This window comes from Mastomys coucha, unplaced genomic scaffold (assembly GCF_008632895.1).
Source record: "Mastomys coucha isolate ucsf_1 unplaced genomic scaffold, UCSF_Mcou_1 pScaffold15, whole genome shotgun sequence".
Taxonomy (NCBI): Eukaryota; Metazoa; Chordata; class Mammalia; order Rodentia; family Muridae; genus Mastomys; species Mastomys coucha.
Genome location: NW_022196897.1, coordinates 111,949,415 through 111,969,817, shown reverse-complemented (window position 1 = coordinate 111,969,817; position 20,403 = coordinate 111,949,415). Strand labels below are relative to the sequence as shown.

The 20,403-nt window shown below is 39.9% G+C and overlaps 1 protein-coding gene across 4 annotated transcripts in view; it reads left to right on the top strand.

Moving 5' to 3' along the window:
- The window catches only part of Atp8b4 (ATPase phospholipid transporting 8B4 (putative)), a 167,096-nt gene that overhangs the window by 80,905 nt on the left and 65,788 nt on the right, over nt 1-20,403 (top strand). For 3 of the 4 annotated variants that reach the window (XM_031371776.1, XM_031371778.1, XM_031371775.1), the window contains exons 10-13: nt 5,629-5,787; nt 11,384-11,472; nt 13,447-13,643; nt 18,896-19,104. In XM_031371776.1, coding sequence (XP_031227636.1) covers nt 5,629-5,787; nt 11,384-11,472; nt 13,447-13,643; nt 18,896-19,104 — 654 coding nt within the window. The remainder of the gene's footprint in view (nt 1-5,628; nt 5,788-11,383; nt 11,473-13,446; nt 13,644-18,895; nt 19,105-20,403) is intronic. The other variant, XM_031371777.1, reaches the window with a different exon arrangement.

The following is a 20,403-nucleotide window of genomic DNA, read 5'->3' as shown; positions in this document are numbered from 1 at the left end:
TTGTGTAGATGTACCACAATTTCTGTATCCACTCCTCTGTTGAGGGACATCTGGGTTGTTTCCAAGTTTTCCATGCCTGATTTTTTTACTTGGATGTCAGACATCCTAATTTAGATCCACATTCTTGTGCAACAAATGCTTTAACTTTTGAGCGACCATCTCCCCAACTTCATCTTTCCAGCCCCTGAAAGAAGTATTATTGCTAACTCCAATTTGTACATAGGGAACCTGAGACTCAGGTAGATAGAATAGTCCCTATGTCATGTGACTGTTAAGTAGAGGAGTCAGAATGCAAAGAGAGTGCTGATGGAAAATCCTGTTCTATGAAAGGACACAAAACCACAGGCTCTAAACCACAAGCTGGAATAGCATTAGAGAATAAGCTTAGCTTATGAGGGGAATAGAAATGTTGAAAAGTAAGGTAAGCTGATTATGAGAAATCAAGGCTATCTCTACATTTATTTCAAAAGTATCAAAGTTCTCAGTGCCTTAGAATTTCATCAGGATTAAGAATTTTGAGGTACTGTCTAAACATACACTAGGAGCAGGTTTTGGTAGGCTTTGGTAGGTTTTCTGTTTATTTGAAGAGTTCCCATACAAATAAATATCTTATCCATTTCAAATATCTAAAATAATATGTAGTCTGTCAAACTTTATAAGGAAAATATGCAATTTGATCTAATAATATTATAATATATAAAAAATTTTAGTTTGACTAGGCTTTTGATGGTGTCTTATGGGAATCAAACAACATTTATAAACAAATACATGGAAATATTTGTTAATTACATATTTGTAAACCAGACATTTTTATACCTTGGGGAAATTCCCTAATATGCATGTGCTTGAATGTGTTCAAGAATCTTTTGTATATTGTTACTGACTGAACTGTGGTCTGTGTTTTGCAACTAGTGACACGTTTACATATTTTGTGTGACTGTTAATACCAGTTCTGAACCAGAGAAGGGTTGACTCTTTAGTTTGGAATCTTTGTGTATTTTGTGGTCTTTTCCGTAAAGCACAGCATGTGTGTAATTCAAACAAAGAAAAATGACATCTCCTCTTGGTTAAAACACATAAATAAGTAAATAACTAAGTAAATAAATAAATGAACTTGGTTAGCACTTTGTGACTTTACGAAACTTACCTGAAAACTCTTCCAGTCAAATGGACAGAAGTCCAGTCTGACACAACACAGCTGATACATAGGACCATAGATCTCATTAAAAGACATGAAGAACAATATCCTTTGGACTGGTGGTACTAATATGGCCGTGTGGTGTTAATGTTGTATGGCTCATGACTCAGTGTTGAGAAGGTTGTACAGGGCTTGGCATCCAAGGACTCAAATAGAATCCTTTGGCTTTAGAGACATCTTTTTAAGGGAAAAGGTTATTTCACTTTTCAGCCCAGCAGTAGTTGGGTAATCACCTAAACTTTGAGAAGTTCTTGACTAGGGAAACTCTTGACCAGCAATAATGGCACTCTATCCAGTGTACAGCCCGTCCTGTGGAAGAGTTGCAGTGGACAATCAAGAAATATCACTAATAATATTCAGAAAAGGTAAAGCTGATTAGTTTTGGAAAACCATGGGATATTGTGTACTAACAATTTTTATTGGTAAACTCCATATTTCCTCTTTGAGTACATAGTTTGAGAGACTTATCAAATTGGTAATTAAGGAATAATCCAGCAGGCTGAATTTGGAATTTAAAATGCCAAGGAAAGTTCAAAATATTGAGCTTGTAGCTTTTGCTCAGTATAAGTCTTCCTGTGTCAATGGATGAACTAGGAAGGGTTTTCACGCCTTTTCTCTTTAGAGGGGGAAATGGGATTAACTACCTCATTTTGTGATTATGTTTACACTTTATGATTGAGGCAACCACCCAAGCCCATTTTATCATTTCCCACTAAGATGACTATGTGGGAAATAATCCTGTTTCCCCCAAAATGGCTTTCTCACACTTTACAGCCATTTCTCATCTCTTCCTTGGATGGAATTAGAAAGAAGAAAGCAGGGTCCCAGGACAGCCTCTCTGGCTCTTAGGCTTTGGTGGTGGAAAATATTTTTGCTTGTTTCTGATGAGCCTTAAGGTCACTGCCTGTTTTCATTATCCTACCTGGCTTCTGTTACAGTTGGGTAATACTCAGATATTTGGAATTCAAATCCTATTTTCATGATTCCTGACAAAATATACCTACTTTTTATTTTATCATAGGTTTGCTGTAATACCTATGCCATCTCTTAACCTCTTTCCCTTTGAAAGAAAATTATGTGTTTGAGTATTTTATTTGCATGTATGTAATGTATATACCATGCACGTACCTGGTGCTCTTAGATGCGGAAGGCATCAGATCCCCTGAAACTAGAGTTAAAGCTGCTGTGAGGGTGAAGGAAACTGAATATGGGTTCTCTGCGACAGCAGCAAGTGCTCTTAGCTACTGACTTTTCTGTCCAGCCCCCACAATTCCTTTCTTGAAACCATTTTTTTAAACTATATCTCCAATAAATACTTTTAGATTTTATTCTGTAGACAGTATGGTAAGTTGTGGGAATGCATAGAGATGAGCATAGCGTTTCACACAAATAAAGCTGGTCACCCCTTTGGAAAGCAAGGAAGAGAAATGGGAACTTTCATATTTTATGCCAATAGAACTAAGAAATGAGGAACATCATTTCCTTTTTTGTCAGGTAAAAAATAGCTTGGCTTTGTTCCCAGTGTTTTGTTCTGATGGGACCCTGTGTTTAGAACTTGGAGCAGTGGGGCGACACTCTTAGAGAGCTGTGCTGGGATTTGCCCTCCAGAAGCTCATGTGAAACTTGGCCCTATAGTCCCTGTACAGAAAGGCACCCTCAGTGTGAAGCCAGATGTGAGCAAGTCTTGCTGGACATAGTGAGCCAAAATGTTCAAGGTTGAATTTACCTCCTTGTCAGCCTTTGCTTACAACAATGAAAATGATCAAACAGACCTGCTTTTTATATTGGTATTGGCAAGGACATGTATCATGTTGTTTTTTGTTCAAACTACATTTTTTTTTTTTGAACAGTGGCCAAATTTAAAGTTTGGGAAATTGAGTCTTGGGTGAAGAAACCAGAATAAACTTCAAGGGCTTCTGTCAGCCTGTTATTTGTGCAGGTTTTGCTGGTGAGACCTCCTCAATTCAAGGTTATGTGAAACTCGGAAATAAAAATTAATGGTCAAGGAAAAGATGATCGCAAAATCCGAGAATTTAGAAAAAGCCCCTGGGGCCACAACCTAGTTTTCCAAATGACTTGAGCCAGTTCAAATCAGTTTTAATTTACTTTTAAATAAACAAATAAGCTATAACGAGAGCTAACCACAATTCAGCTACTTGGTCTAAGAAGCAACCTTGTGCAGGTTGTTTGTCTCTTTGAAATCCTGGCTAGCAGGCTTTCGTTTGGTACTGGTTGTCTGGGAAGGCCCAGAGAATGACCAAATACAGTCACTTTAGGCCAACTTTTTGCTAGTTAGGAAATGGTAATGGGGGTTAGAGAAGGTTTCGTTTTTGTGTTTTTGAAATAGGAAGAGTCTGACTGGTTGGGAGTGGCCCAGGCTGCTTGAATTATAGCTGCATCTGCATCTATGAGCTCCAAAAGGAGAGCAGTATTCTAGTAAGGACAGGCGTTACAGGAAGTCCCTTCAGAATCAGAAGGCGGCTTGGAGCAAGGGCAGGGCCCCAGCTGCAATGCTTTAGTTCTTAAGTCACAGGTGAAGGCACAGTGCCCAGATCAGTGTTATTGTGAGTGGGGGAACTTTAGGCTGTGTGGCCTAGTGTGAGGTCATTAGCCATGTGTGTCCTTGAAGGGAATTGTAGGAGGGGCAAATCGCTTTCCACACACTCCTTCCATAATGTGCCACCACAGACTCCAAGTATCTGGACCAATTGATTATGAACAGGAATCTCCAGAGCTATGAGCCCAAACCACTTTTGACTTATTTCTTTATTTGATACTGTCTGTCACATTTTCAGTACAGCAATGAAAAGCTGACCTAGATGGCACCTTGGCCTCTCTGGTCTCCTCAACCAATGCTAAAGATTGACCATTCCCCTTTTTATTTTTCAAACCATTATGGCTTCTGGTTTTAAAATGCACTTCTGTGGATTGTGAGACAGCAAACTCACACAATGCCAGCTACTCTCACCTCTGATTCTGACCTGAGCCGAACATTTCCACTCCGTCCTTTCCTTTTCCTCTTTCTATGTCTCTTTTCCTTCTTCCCCCTGTTCTTTCCCAGCATTCCATTCTTCTGTATCTTTAGAGTCATTGTTTCTAAAACTGTAGCCCATTTGTTGCAAATGTATATGAATCGAATAGTTACATCTTACAAAGGGTCCATGAAAATCATTTGTTTCCCATTTCTATTCAAACAACCCAACCCTAAATGTGCATGTTCTGTTTGAAATAATGGAATGAGTCAATTCATTGATTTGCAATGAGCATTCCCTTTCTTGGAATTATGAAAACAAGCAAACACAACAACAACAACAACAATGACCACCCACCCCCAAAAGGAATATTTTTCTGGCTAGGTTGACAAGCTATGTGGTACCTTTGAGAGTCCACAGGCTTCTGAATCAACTCAACATAAGAGGCATGGGGCCCTCTCAATTTAGGGAGCAAATGAAAGCCAGGTTTCCTTGGGGTATGGTATGCTAGGACCCAAACTCCTTACTATAAACACAGGAAACTATTTAACTTTTGTCATAAAACCAAAACTCTGGCATTTTTTTTTTTGCCTTTGCCAAAATAAAATTTTATTTTGAAAGACAGTAAGGAAGAAAGAAAGTGTGCAGGTGTAGATTCCAAACCAGCAACCATCTTTATCAGGCGAAGATGAATTCTTCAGTAAACTCTGATCTGCCGTTAGCTCCCTGAGGAGGAGAGCTTTTCCCATAAGCCATCTTTATTTATTTATTTATTTATTTATTGTAGAGGAGAGCTTTATTTCCAGGAAACAGTATATTCTCTGGAGAAGGAAATTTTTTTAAAATATCAAGGTAGATCTAATATGTTCAACAAAATGGGGGGGGGTGCTCTGCCAGAGGAGAAGTGGAAAGGATCTCTAGGATTTGCTCGTCATCTTGCTGCAACCAGAAATCCACATGTGGGAATGGCGTCCAGGAACACGGGCCTATTCAAAGTTCTGTTTTTGCATCATAAATGCTAATCATCGGGCCTCCTGCTAGAGGTCTCGCAGCACCCTTTTGGCAGTACACAGAATAGTGAAAAAAAAAAGTGCATATCTATCAGTTTATACTTGTAAAAAGTCATTTTGGTATATCCTAAGAGTAAAGATGAGTACTTTAAAAGATTTTTAAGGGAAAAAATGTCTCATGCATCTTGTAGGCTCTGTTCTTATTTGGTCAGTATAGACAATCTTGCTTCAAAATATTTGATGGGTTTCATGTTTTTTTGTTTGTTCATTTGTTTCTGTTTTCGCATGTTGCAGCTTATTTTTCTCCCAGCATAGTCTTGCACGTGTATCAGCATGCTTTCTGAAAGCGAAGGGCCATGCCTTGTGTATCGACAGCAGGGTGGTAAAGAGCACGGTGGGCTTCTGAAGTGAGCTTGCAGTGGGCCTGATAAGGTTTCTTATTTTCCAGGGATCGTCAGGTGTGAGGCGCCTAACAACAAGTTAGACAGATTCTCTGGGGTCCTCTCTTGGAAGGACAGCAAGCACACCCTGAGCAACCAGAAGATCATCCTCAGAGGCTGTGTCCTGAGGAACACCAGCTGGTGCTTTGGATTGGTTCTTTTTGCAGGTACAGTGTATAGACCTGGGCCATCTCTATGCCGTCCCTTCCTGCAAGGTTCCTAGTTTTCTATGGATATCAGCGTGCACAGAGTTTCTATTGAGTGCTGAATATTGGCTCCTGAGTTGATCCCAGGGTGTGGTACTCTCAGAGGAGACAGCAGTACTCTGAGTATAATCCATGAGGTTCCGTTCTTAAGGATGCTGAAGTAGCCGATCGATGGTCTCTGCAACCTACTGTTCCGTTTCTTTCTCTTTCACCCCATCAAATAAGTCTCATCTGCCAGTCTATACAATCAATGTGCCCTTAAAATCAAAGATCAGTGTGAAAGAAAGCCCTTCCTTTCACTGCAGCCAATGTTGCTTATCAAAGGTCAAAAGGCTCATTTGAGGAAAAGCCTTCTTGGAGAGCAATCATTTCTGTTTGTCATCAGGACAGATGGGTCTGAAGGTTGGACTTAGTAGGGCGAGGAGGAATGGAGGGAGGGAGAAAGGGAGAGAGGGAGGGAAGGAAGGTGGGAGAGAGGCAGGTAGAAGGGAGATTCTCCCACTCTTCCTTCCCCTCCTTTTTTCTTTTTTCTTGTTTATTCTTCTCTTATACAATACATCTGGACCACAGCCTTTCCTCTCTCTACTCCTCCCAGTTTTCCCCCACCTCCCTTCTCCCTCCCCAGATCCATTATTCTCAGTTTCCCTTAAGAAAAGAGCAAGCCTCCCATGGATATCAACTGAACACAGCATATTAAGATACAGTAATACTAGACACAAATCCTCACATCAAGGCTGGACAAGGCAACTCGGTGGGAAGAAAAGGGTCCCAGAACAGACAAGAGTCAGAAATATCCCTGCTCCTACCAATAGCAGTCCCACAAAACCTCAAGCTAAACAGCTGTAACATATATCCAGAGGATGTAGTGCTGGCCCATGCAGGCTCTGTGATTGCTGCTCCAGTCTCTGTGAGCCCTGTCTAGTTGATTTTGTAGGCTGTGTTCTCCTGGTGTCCTCGACCCCTCTGGCTCCAACAATCCTTCCTTCCCCTCTTCTGGGGGGATTTCCCAAGCTCTACTAATGTTTGACTGTGGCTCTCTGCATCTTCTCTGATCAGCTGCCAGAGGAAGTCTCTATGTCTATTGCGTTAGGCACTGATCTGAAAGTATAGCAGAATATTATTAGGAATCATTTAATTTTTTTCTTTGCCAGTTGTATTTAGTTCTATCCAGCTTCCTGGCCATCCAGAAAGTGTCTGGAATGGGGTCTCTCTCTCGTGGCATGGCCCTCAAGTCAGACCAGTCACTGGTTGGCCACGCCCACAATCTCTGAGTCACCATTGCACCGGTACATCTTGCTAGCAGGACAGGTTGTAAAGCAAAGATTTTGTGGCTGGATTGGTGTCCCAATTCTACCACTGGAAGTCTTTCCTAGTTACAGAAAATGATGGGTTCAGGCTCCTATCCTCCATTACTAAGTGTCCTTGCTAGGGTCATCCTCATAGGTTTCAGGAAGTTTCCACTATACTAGGCTTCCAATTACACCCCTAATGCTCCCCAATTTTAGTCATCTTTCCCCATCTGATCCCTCCTGCTCCCAACCCTACTTGCTCCCAGTCTACCCACAAAATCTATTCTATTTTCTTGTCCCAGGAAGATCCACACATCTCCCCTAGAGCCCTCCTTGTTGTTTAGCCTCCCTGGAGTCTATGTAGTATAGTGTGGTTTTTCTTTATTTAACAGCTAATGTCGATTTATAACGGAGTATATATCTGTTTGTTTCTCTGGGTCTGGGTCTGGGTTACCTCACTCAGGACAAGTTCTAGTTCCATCCATTTGTCCGCAAATATCAAGATGGCATTTAAAAAAAACCATCTAAATAATATTCCATTGTATAAATGAACCATATTTTCTTTGTCTATTCCTTGGTTGAGAGATACCTAGGTTGTTTCCATTTTTGGCTATTATGAATAAAGCTGCTATGAACATAGTTAAGTAGTGTCCTTGTGGTAGGTTGGGGTGCTTTTTGTCACCTGCCATTTTGTCTTTATTTGGGTGAGTCTGGGGTAGCATTTTCTTTCTCAGTAACAATAGCACAAGTTGACAAAGCCACTCACTCAAATTCTACTCACAACTTCATTTTCTAGCCTTTGATTAAAAAATAAGTTCTGTTTATTGCGATACCAAATTAAGATATGTTTTGTGTCTGCTGATTATATGCGTAATTGAAATTAAATTGTTTTTCTTAAGTGGCTTTCCTTAACAACAATAACAGCATTATCATCATCAACAACAACATCAACAACAAAAATGCTCATTAAAGACTCAATGTGTTCCAAAACTAGAAAAAGTCCTCCTAGTTGCTGTTAAACACCCTCAGCTGTGGGTCTGAGCACTGCTTTTGCTCTCAAGGGATTGGCATGTGTAAAGATCCAGCCAATCTCTAGAAATGAAGCAAAGTCAGGCTTTTGCCTGAGGTTGAACCTAGTAAACCATGATTCTTTTATCAGATGCTTTTTTCTTTTTATAATTTTTATGTATTCATTTATTTATTTTTACTTAATTCACTTTACATCCTTCTCACTTCCCCCTTTCCCAGTCATCCCTTTCCACAATCCTTCCCCCCAGCCCTTCTCCCCTTCTCCTCTGAGCAGGTGAGGCCCTCCTGGGTATTGCCCTACCCTGGCACATCAAGTCTCTTTGAGGCTAGGCACATCCTCTCTCACTGCGGCTAGATAAAGCAGCTCAGCTAGTAGAACATATCCTACGTACAGACAACAGCTTTTGGAACAGCCCCTGCTCCAGTTGTTCAGACCCCCACGAAGACCAAGCTGCACATCTGCTCCATATGTGCAGGGAGGCCTGGCAAAGGACACTGTCAATAGGACAAAATGACAGCCTGTGGGCTGGAAAAAAACTTTACCAACCCTACATCTGACAGAGGGCTAATATCCAAAATTTAAAGAGTTCTCAAGAAGCTCGACACCAGCAACCCAAGCAATCCAATTAAAAAATGGGCACAGAACTAAACAGAGAATTCTCCACAGGGAATCTCAAATGGCTGAGAGGCACTTAAAGAAGTGTTCAAAGTCATCAGGGAAATGCAAATCAAAACAACTCTGAAGTTCCATCTCATGCCCATAAGAATGGCTAAGATAAAAACTCAAGAGACAGCACATGCTGACAAGGATGTGGAGCAGGGGGAACACTTCATTGCTGACAGGAGTGCAAACTTGTACAATCAGTTTGGAAATCAATTTGGCGGTTTCTCAGAAAACAGAGACTAGTTCTACCTCAAGACCTAGCTATACTCCTGGGCATATATCCAAAAGATGCTCCACTGTCCCACAAAGACATTTGCTCTATTATGTTCATAGCAGCTTTATTCGTAATAGCTAGGTGCTTTTTTCATCGGCAAGGTAGATAAGTCTATGGTCATTTATGTCGTGGTTTCATCTTTCTTGTAGAGAAGTAAAAAGGTGAGCTTACTCATACACTTCCTTCACTTTCTGTTAAAGAACATGGGGATCTCAAAATGCTCTCTCCATCTGAAAGGTCTTTTGGGAAACACTCTCTTGTTCAATCCATGTTATCACTGACACGGAGACGCCTCATCCCTGGAATGGGCTGTCATCCAAGAGCATTGCATTTGTATAATATTGTTCTGAATGATTAGTTCAAGACAATGAGTCATATTATATGTGTTAGGATAGCTGTTGAGAGCCACTTCTGAGGGCCATCAAGGGGGTCAAGGTCTCCTTCATAAGACTGTCTCTGGGGAAATCCTCTTATATAAATTGACGGAGGTGTGTTGAACAGAACTTTCCAGAATAGGGATCAGGTAGATATGTGTTCAGGTTTTTTATTAGCTCCAGGTTCTAATCCTAGCTATAAAATTGTCTATGCTCTTCCCTCTGTGGTAACACAGGATAATCATGAGTACAGTAAAATACACTGCTCAGGTGCAATGATGATGGGTGTGGAGGAGGATGCTTAATGGTATTTTCCCCATGCCCGCTTCTCTATTCTTCTACCAACAGTTCAGAGCACACTGACCGCTCTATGGGCCATGCTAGGAAAACTGGACTATTCTCTGACTTTGGGGAGGAGAAAGGGAATTCTCCATTGTTTTGTGATATGTCCTGGGTGTTCACTTTTAGGGGACCTTGGTCAGATGGGCATTTGTGAAGCAGACAATACCTGTGTGGGCTTTAGTTAATAGAGAGCATAACTAGAATACTGGCAAGCAGAGGAATTCAGGGCTGTTTTTGTCCACATCAATGCTGAAAAGATGGGTACCATGAGTACCCAGGTCTTGAGACATTTGGACAAGAAACAAATTCTAGTTGGTTCTTAGACCTTGTGAAGACTGAATCTAAAATTAATTATTAACCCTTCTTCTTATTTTTAGATGCTACTTATACACATTGATCAGTAGGTACGGAGATAGAGTTCAGAGGCATGGTTTGCTTTTCCAATCTATCGTTCATAAGTTTAACCCATATAGACACCTGGCCATGCTTCTCTGGTGGCTTTCCTTTGTGCTCAAGATGAGATCAAGGCTTGTTTCTGAGGGAAGGGTACATACTCACTCAAGAAGTCTGTAGGACCCAGAGCCATCTTGGTGCACATAAAGTCTCCATGCTCACTGTCATTCATTTGCCCCATAGGTCTTATCTCCTCATTTTCCAGCCTTCAGTTTGCTTTGCTGGACGGTACCTGTGGTTGAATATAAAGCCATGATATCATGGATTTCCTTAATTTTTGTCTTGATGTGTCATGAAAGAAATCAGAAGGAGACAAATTATTAAATACTAAGTATTTATTCACCAAATATACATCTCTATGTAGTTGTTTCAGATTGGTTGGGTCCTTCAACATAAGATCACTCTTGATGTAAAGGCTGTAAACCTATCATTCCTGCCTTTAGGATCCAATAGTAACTCTTCCTCTCCTGTATTATGTTGGCTTAGGTGGAGCAACAGTTTGATAGCTATTGAGCCTGCCTTGCTATATTAGTCTTCTGCTTCCAATATGCTCCTCCTCATATATTATAGAATTCCTACATGAATTTTTCTATAATTGTCTTTATTCAGTGATTCCTATTGGGATCCTGAATGAGGTACAGTACTGAGTATGCATTGGTTTATTGTCTCATGTAGTTTATAAGTAATAATTTAGAACAAGGGCTTTAGAGTTAGGTATATTGAAATTCAAGTTCTCTCTCTGGGCATAGAATGAGAATTGGCAGGAAAGTTAGATTATTTAGGCCTGTTTCATTATTTGTGAGTTGAAGATAATCTTATCTAATTTATTGCCTAATAAGCATTAGCTGACTCTGTCTTCTCCAGGAATGAGTCCCCTGCCAGGTCTTTGTTTTATAGGTTTCTTTTGACTGGAATACATTTTCCATTCTTTAACGCTAAAGTAGTTTCTGCCTTTTGTAGTGAGGTGTGTTTCTGGAAGGTAGCAAATAGATTTTTCCTGCTTTTTAAGCAAGTATACTAGTCTGTGCCTTTTGACTGGGGGAATTTATAACATTAAGAGTTATTATTGGGAGGTACATATTGATTCCTGCCATTAGATTGATTTTGTTTCAGAAATGTTACTCTTTTACAGGTCCAGACACTAAACTAATGCAGAACAGTGGTAAGACAAAGTTTAAAAGGACAAGCATTGACAGACTGATGAATACCCTTGTCCTGTGGGTAAGTTTCTGACAGGGAGATAAGTACTGCTGGGCTATGGATGAGTCATTAAGAGGTTGACAAGTACTCTAGGACTATGGGTGAGTCCCTAACAGGTTGATCCATATTCTAGTGCTATGCCTAAGTCACTGACAGGTTGTTAAGTACTCTAGAGCTATGAGCAGATCACTGACAGGTTGACTAGTACTCTAGTGCTCTTGGTGAGAATAGTTTATCTGTCTATCTGCCTCTCTAATTTGTCTGTCTGTCTCTCTGTCTATGTATGTATATATATATATATGTATGTGTGTATGTGTGTGTGTGTATGTATGTATGTATGTATGTATGTATCTATCTATCTATCTATCTATCTATCTATCATCTGTCTGTCACCTATCATCTGTCAATCACAGTATAAGGTCACTGGCAGCACTCTTGTTTTTTTGTGGTAGTAAATAACATGATCCTCTGAGAATTTTTAAGTAGGTCATTTAACACCAAACATCATTAATTTTAGTGGTTTAAAGTAATTCCATTCAATTAGTTTGTAGTACCAACTATTAAAAGAAGAAGGCACTGATATAAATACAAATTGGCAGTGTCTGGAGGATACGTGGTTCAATTTTTCTCTTATACCTAGTTTTTCTAATAAACCTTCAGTAAGTTTTTTCAACTTTCTCTTCATATTATCCTGTTTTATTTATGAGGATGAAGGAGCAAATAGTTCTAGCTATCAGGAACAGTCTTGCTTGGAGAAAAAAATGGACACTTTCCTACTCTGAAGCGTCCTTTTCTGCCTCCAGAGTGGCTAGTGTGAGCTCCTGATACAGAAGCAGAACAAGTCACCACAAATTCATCCTCAAGATACTGCCTTTGTATCCCTCATCTGTGAAGCTGTGGGTTTGGACTCAGCAGTGATGACTTCATTGTCTCTCTGATGTACTTCCAAAATGTTTGCTTTTCTAATTCTGGTAGTGATGGTGCCGTTCAAATCTGGTATACATTTTCACCTTGCTTCCCACTCACTTCAAGTATTTCAATAAACAAAGTATCTACATCATGAGGTGCTTTGGCTCGTCCTCCTTGTTTTCTCTGTCCTTATGTAAGGATTTGCAGACAGAGCTACAGCTAAGAAGTTCTGACAGGCATGAGATGGTGAAAGGGAACATCAGTCAGTGTATAAGTGGTTTATCTTGCTGCTGTTATCAAATACCCAACAAAGACAATTTAAAGGAAGAAGAATTCGGCTTGTCATACAGTTCTGGGGATGTAGTCAGTCCTGGTGGTGACGGTGTGGCTGCAGGAGCGGGAGATAGCTGATCACATTGCACCCACAGTAAGGAAGCTGAGAGAGATGGACAGTGTTCAGGAGGCTTTCCCCTTTAAATACTCTGGGAGCACCTGCTGGAGTAATGCTGCCCTCTGGAGGTGGGTCTTCCCACTTGGGCTAATCCAGTCAAGATAATCCCTTACAGACCCGCCCAGAGGTTTGATTCCATCGTGATTCTAAAGTCCATCAAACTGCCACCTGGGGTGAACCATTACAGTACAATGTAGGTGGACTACAGATGTAACTGGGATTTCCAGGGCACGGAGGTCTCACAGTCTTCTAACTTCAAGCATTGAAGATATGTGATTTGTCAGAGTAAGGGTGTGATGATAACTGGGTGACGGGGTCAGCCTACAGCATGGCCTTTTCTGTGCTTATCCTTTTATTTTGATTTTAATCTGTGGATAACAGTTGTATCTGCCTCAGAGAGTGTTAGTGAGAGAATTAAGTGAGAAGTGTATGTCAGATATCTAGCCACACCTCGGCCATAAAATGCTAACTTCTGCTCATATACCTGGTTGTAAGTAAGAAAGGGTTTGTATAACTTGAATTTCAAGTGACAATTTCTTATGGGAAACTGACTCGTAGGCAGAGTGTATTGATTTGACTAATTTGGGATTAATGTTAACCTTAACCAAATTTCTATACTCTTATTGTTATTTCAGATTTTTGGGTTTCTGGTATGCTTGGGAATTATTCTTGCAGTAGGAAATTCAATCTGGGAGAGTAATGTTGGGGACCAGCTCAGAACTCCCCTCTTCTGGAGAGAAGGCAAGAAGAGCTCCTTGTTCTCTGGATTCTTAACATTCTGGTCGTATGTCATCATTCTCAACACACTTGTGCCCATTTCATTATATGTGAGGTGAGATGAGGCTTACACTGTGATGAAGTCATTTCGTCACTCACCCTGTGTATGATTTGCTAAATCTGTTAGCAATGAAGCGACTTAGCTCTTTAATGCTGTTTAACTTGTACATTTTCGTATCACAGCAAATGCATTTTATTTTCTTCTTCATTAGTCTGGTTTCTCAGGGATGTGTTTCTTTGGGACATATAAACTGCACTATAAACTCAGAGAATCTGATAAGTAAAACTGAGTTGGTTTAAAGGTAAGGAAAAACACCCGGGATGTTTTGAGATGTGGCCTTCCAGCGTTGGTCTTTCTCAGGTACCTGAATGCAGGTGCTGCCCTACCACTCATTACCCCTGGAACATTAGGGAAATCACCTCACTATCCACTTTTTAAGCTTCTTCACTTTAAAAAGTGGGCAAAATATAAGTCCTGTCTTATAGGATTATCTGAGGATTCCATGAGTGTCTGACATACTCTAAAGTTTAATAAGTAGCAGTCTCCCTTATTATTGGCAGCATCATAAATAAATACAGAAAGGACACCAAGTAAGGTAGATGATAGTACTTGGCTATTGTTAGGTAACTATGATTCATAATTCTCATTATCCTGGTCTTCAGTTTCTAGATTTAGTTCCACAGAGTGATATTGAAATGTTCTGTCATTGTCTGTATCTACCTTCAACTGTGTGTGTGTGTGTGTGTGTGTGTGTGTGTTCTCCTTCCCTCTCTGTGAGTGAATGTTTGCTCTTTCTGTGTGTTCTGTTCTTGAGACATATGTATGTTTTCTTCTGTCTCTACTTCTTCCCCTTTCTTCACACATGTATGTGTGTTCCATAAGGTTCAGATAAGTCTACCTGAGGCATTCTCTACCCCAGTTCTACCAAGACTGAGTCAGTCCCCGAGATCCTGGAGGGAGGACGGATTTGGCTGACTTTATGCTCACCATCAGTACTAACAATATACAAAGCCACTGGCTCTGACTCTGCTCTAATTATGACTAACTTCTCTTTTCTCCTTCCAAAAACTAAGCCACAGTGAAACAAAGAAAGTTAATGAACAAAATTCACTCTTGTTTTGGATGGTGGTAAGGAAACTGAAATGTCAAGTTGTGGGAAATTGACTTGAAGTAGGAGCATGTGGCTACAACACCACAACTTGCTCCGGGCGGTCTGGAGCTGTGGGTAGCCTGGACTCTGTGTAATCTGCATTCTACTGGCTCATCATACTGGCTCATCTTCAATACTGAGAGTCTCTTATGCTTGAATCCCTCTATAAAGCCTGTAGCAAATGCTGTTCTTTGCCAGAAAAGCTATGATCAACTTTATTGCTTTCTGTTAATGTCCTAATAACTAATACTGCATGGATGTACCATCTGCCCATGCGCACAGTGGCTTGTCATTTGCATATATACACACTGAGTTTATATTCTTGTGAAGAACATGTACTCTTTGTATCTTCTTTGAACTACCCTGGCTTTTCTCATTTAATGATTTGAAAGATATTTTAATTTAAAAAAAATCATGGCTAGGTCCTCATGCTAGCATTTCTTTTACTTTTAGTGTATACTTGCTAACAAAAACCACATTTATAATATTAGAAGCCTAGGTTTTGGTCTTGCATTGGTAATAATACCCCTGGTCTTCGAGAAAGTCCTTGGCTTCTCTTTGGCTTGTGTTTGTCAAATATGTGCTGCTCTATAAAATAAGATGAGGACATTTAAAGTGATTGATTTCTGGATTCCTTTCTATTCAAAAATAGCACCCACCTTTGATCAATGTGTTCATAATCACTTATATCTGATATCAACACAGCGCTTCATTGCTTAAAAGTAGTTTCTTCAGCATTGCTTTTTATGATTTCAAAACTGCTCTCTGCTGTTCTATAATCTGACCTGACTAGGAGGTCTTGCAGCATTCCATGGATGGCTCTGTTTCCTTTCTTTTTTATTGTTTTTCATAAGGCACTAGACACACTTTATCTTACGTGTCTCCCAAGTCTTCTGTAGTAGCTCTTGCTGAAACTGGGAGCTGATTCGTTCAGGATTGCATAGCTAATTAGGTCAGAATGAAGATCTAAATCTGCATTGTCTGACATTTGCACCTTGTTATTCCTCTGGCCCTAAGCTGTGTGATTTGGGACCGGTGAGGTTAAAAAACTGAGGTTTTCCTCTCACTGAATAACTGATTTCGGTCTCAACTTGAGGGGAAACACATTTCAAGAAATTTCAAGCTGTTTGGTCCTAAGGGCTCAAACACTGTGATATAGGAACAGGAACAGGTGCGTCTATGATGAGAGCTGAAGGTCCCCCACAAAAGCCCCTATTAGGCTTTTGGATAAGGTACAATACGTAAACTAATGCCATATGGTGAAAGTCATGGTTCGCTTTGAACAGTTAAAAGTTCCAGGTGAGCAGAGACACTTATTTTTATATTTCCATGCTGTCAGTGTGTTTATGCATTAAGAAAGACCCAGCCAAGGATTATGTGTGTGTACATGTGTGTGTTCATGTGTGAACATGCACCTGTATGTCTTTATGTGTGTGTATGTCTCTTTGTATGTCGCTTTGTGTGTGCGTATGTGAAAAAGGCTGCACGTAGTACAGCCACTCCCCCAAGCCCTTTCTTCCCAAGCAAAAAGGAGATCTATCTTCTCTATAGGTTATTTTAAGGCTCAGAAATTTAAATGCATTTTGCAGATTTCCATTGGCTTGTACTGCATCATGGGAGAATCAAAAAGCTGCTATAAAAACTGCTTTGACTTTAGAAGGAGCTACCAGGTTTGCTGACAATTCAAAGCTTTGAGTGATTTTTTGCAGAGTGACCTTCCTTTCAGGGGCAATATGTCATCCAGGAATCTCAGGGAATGCTCAGGAGTGCTGGTTGTGCTGAACATTATATGTCCATTTCTCCTGTTTTATGCATAAATATCTATAATAAAGTTTAACTTACAAGTCAGGCACAGTAATAGATTAACAATAAAGTGAACAAATGTAAAAAATTACAATTTCATAGTACAGTAAAAGTTACATTAACATGGTGTCCCTGTTTCAAAGCATTACATTGTTCTGTGTGTACCCCTGCTTCGATCTCCAATGATACAATGTCAGAAGGATAGGACAAAGTGTGGTGGATGACTTAGGCATTGTGGTAATATTACCTGGACACTACCCTACTAATAGATCTGGTAGCTAAGACGGCTGCTGTGTGATGAGTGGAGGGCGTATGCTGAGGGATGTATCAGCCAGAGGTCCATCGCATCTCAGGTGTGGTAGATCCAGACAGAGCAGGATGGGATGGAGTGACATTTCATCCTTTGGGAGCATTACACAACTTAAAGTAAAAACTTTAATTTTGGAATTTTCCATCAAATATGTTTTGGATACAGTTAAGTGTGGGTAACTGAAACTATAGGGAGTGAATATAGGAGATTATTAATGTAATACCATCATGAAGGCCAGGTTTGCACTGCCTGTAACAGATGCTGGGATAGCTCGGGGCTAGTGTGTGTGTGTGTGTGTGTGTGTGTGTGTGTGTGTGTGTGTATGACTTGGGCTAGTCACTTAATCTTGCAAGCCATAGTTTCCTAATTGGTGAAGTTAGAGACTTGAGGGCCAGGACCTCATTGACACCTTCTGCCTGTTTAGGACAGGTTGGATGATGGACCTGGACTGTTATGAGTCCTAACACTTTCCCCGTTAAAGGAATAAGGAAACGGTAAGCCACTCTGCAAAAACCTGAGTCAGAGTGGCTAGTTAGGAATATAGGGAGAGGGGCAGAAAAGTAAAATGCACATTAAATATATGAACACATGCAGAATTAAGATCTGCTTGTCTTTCTATCATATGGTTTTTATGTAGTCATTGTGTGATTTTTACTTTAGGAGAAACTCAGAGATGACCTGCCCTCATGTGATTCTGAGAGGGAAGTATTGTACCCAGCTTTCAGAACTAGATGCACAGCATTCCGAATTCTCATGCACCATCTAGCCTGTAGAGATAAGAAACCCCACACAGATCAGAAATAAACTGTAGGTCACTGCTATTATTGGTGCAATTTTATGTTCTTTCAAATGCTCTTGTTAATATATACAAAGACATGAATTAAAATTCAATGAACAAAGATAGGACTAATTCAAACTAAAACAAACCTACTTAGAAAAAAATAATGCATACAAATGATTATAAACCTAGGCATCCAAAATGATATACACCCCTGATAGAATTCAGCTGAGTATCTGATTATGTGAGTCACACACACACACACACACACACACACACACACACACACACACACACACACGATTTTAGAGCTTTCTTTTAGATAGCAATAATTTTAAAACTTAACCTATCAATAAAAATACATAATGTCCAGGAACAAATCTGTCCAGCTGTGGCATGGAACTATATAAAAATAAAGCAAAATTGAATATGTTACAATGTAAGTACTTTCAGAAATGGGATCCCTGGAAAAAACATATCCTTATCATTGAAACTGCACATAATTTTACAAAATATAGGTTGTTTTTTTTTTTTTTTTTGCAAGCAGTTAACAATATAATACAAGCCTAAGAAAATCTCTTAATAAAATGTCTACGAAAACTGATACCTCACATTATCATAATCTTTGGGGCACGCTACTTGGCATTTTAGGTGACAGACATTTCGACTAAGACCTTTGGCCATGAACTTCCCCTTTCTGGAGTTTGAATGTATAAGCCGTTAGTGCACAAAGACTGTGCTCTTTTCCTAGTAGATGGACAGTGAGAAATTGTTTTTAGCCAAGATTGATCACGGTTGGTTTACTGCTTAGTAGAGACTTATTGCTGACTTCTTTTGAAAGTAAAACCACATCAATGTCTTAGGACACATTTCTTCCAACTAGATATATGCCAAATATCTTCAGTAAGGAATCATTTACTCTGTGATGCAGATGGAGTTTCAAATGAACATGCCACACAAAACACTCCATTGGGTTTGTTTAATATAGAGAACCACAGGCCCTTGCCCGAGGCTTCCTGATGTGCCAGTCATATCGCTTTATGATGCTGAAAGGAAATAGCCTGGGAACCAAGGTTTATGAGCAGATTTTCAGTGGAGGCATTTCTGAAGATCACTAGGACTTAGGGACAAGGCACTTATATATTTTTGGTTTTGAAAGTCTTGAGGATTTTGGCAAAGCTTTGTGTGTTCATATATTGATAGATTCTCTCTCTCCCTCTTTCTTTCTCCTTTTTTCCTTTCTTTCTCATGTTAATGGATCACAGTGTGGAAGTAATCCGTCTGGGACATAGTTATTTTATAAACTGGGACCGGAAGATGTATTATGCTGCGAAAGCAATGCCTGCTGAAGCCCGGACGACCACTCTCAATGAGGAGCTGGGACAGATAGAATATATTTTCTCTGACAAAACAGGAACTCTCACCCAAAACATCATGACTTTTAAAAAATGTTCCATTAATGGAAGAGTCTACGGTAAGGGAATACTTTCTCTTAATGATACCAAGTAAATAAATAACCAACATCATTAAAAACTAATGTCCCCTTCCCAAACCATCATAATTTTCTTGTTAAGCAATGCCATGATACTTGACAGATAATGGACATCCATAAACTAGTTATTGCACACATTTGAAACAATCTGATGGAACTTGGATCTGTTGCCATCCGTGGGTAGAGACTGTTCCCTTTGAGACCCTGTTCTGTGGATTTGCTCTGTAACTGCTCCGGAGGCCAAATTCTCTGGTTGTGTCCTAGACAGCATGATTTATCTTGTTATGCCAATGCCTTACGCTTCCTCTTATGTTCCCTGTGGGATCAATGGCAATATATGTGTTTCTGGAGATTTAGTATTTCCTGAAATGCACATTTCCTCGGGCACCTTAACTGCCAACTTCCCCTTTGGATTCTTCTGTATGGATAAATAATTTGTATTTGGGGATCCAGACATCCTTTTTGTTTTCTGGCCCATTTCAAGCTGGCATTGGCTAGCTAGCAGACAATTTCTTCTGTAGAGAACAGGGAAGCCCGGTGGGAACTTTGAGATGTTCCTCTGGATCTCTTACCTTGATTCATGGAGGTCATTCATTTTGCCAAGAAGTTCTAAGAGAAGGTAATTTTTCTTTGTATCCTAATGGAAGGAAACTTCATACCTTGTCAAATAGAGCAGGATTTGACTCTGAAGGAAAACAAGGAATTGAAAAAGTCGCTATGCTATGTTGACCTCCCTCTTGTTGAATCCTATCACCATCACCTACCCATGCAGTAATGGGGCCCTCAGCTCTCCTGTATCCCTAGTTCCTTATCCTGCCTTCTTTGGTAGTGGACATGGTGACTTCCAGCCTCAGCTTTCTTGTGTGTCTTACATCCATGTCATGCCTGCTAAATAGCTAGAACCATTACTTAAAAATTATGGACATTATTGTTGGAGTCTAAAAACACTTCGTTGGCCTAAATGGTGGTGTAAGTAAGGATATTTTGAATATTGGGGGATATTTTGAAATTTAGAGATCCTTTTGATTCTTTTTAACCCAGTGATATGATTTCTAAGAAGCAGTCTGAAATTACTAAACATGTGGATAAGTAACCACTTGTTTACATGTTTATTGTGGGCTACTTTTGGAGACAACTTCTTGATATTTTCAGATAGAGATTTCAAGATCTTTGTAAGTTTGCATATTTTATTATTTTTTTTTGCCAATCTATGTCTTTTTTTTTTATTTTAGATATTTTCTTTATTTACATGCAAATTTCTCCATTCCCAGTTTCCCCTCC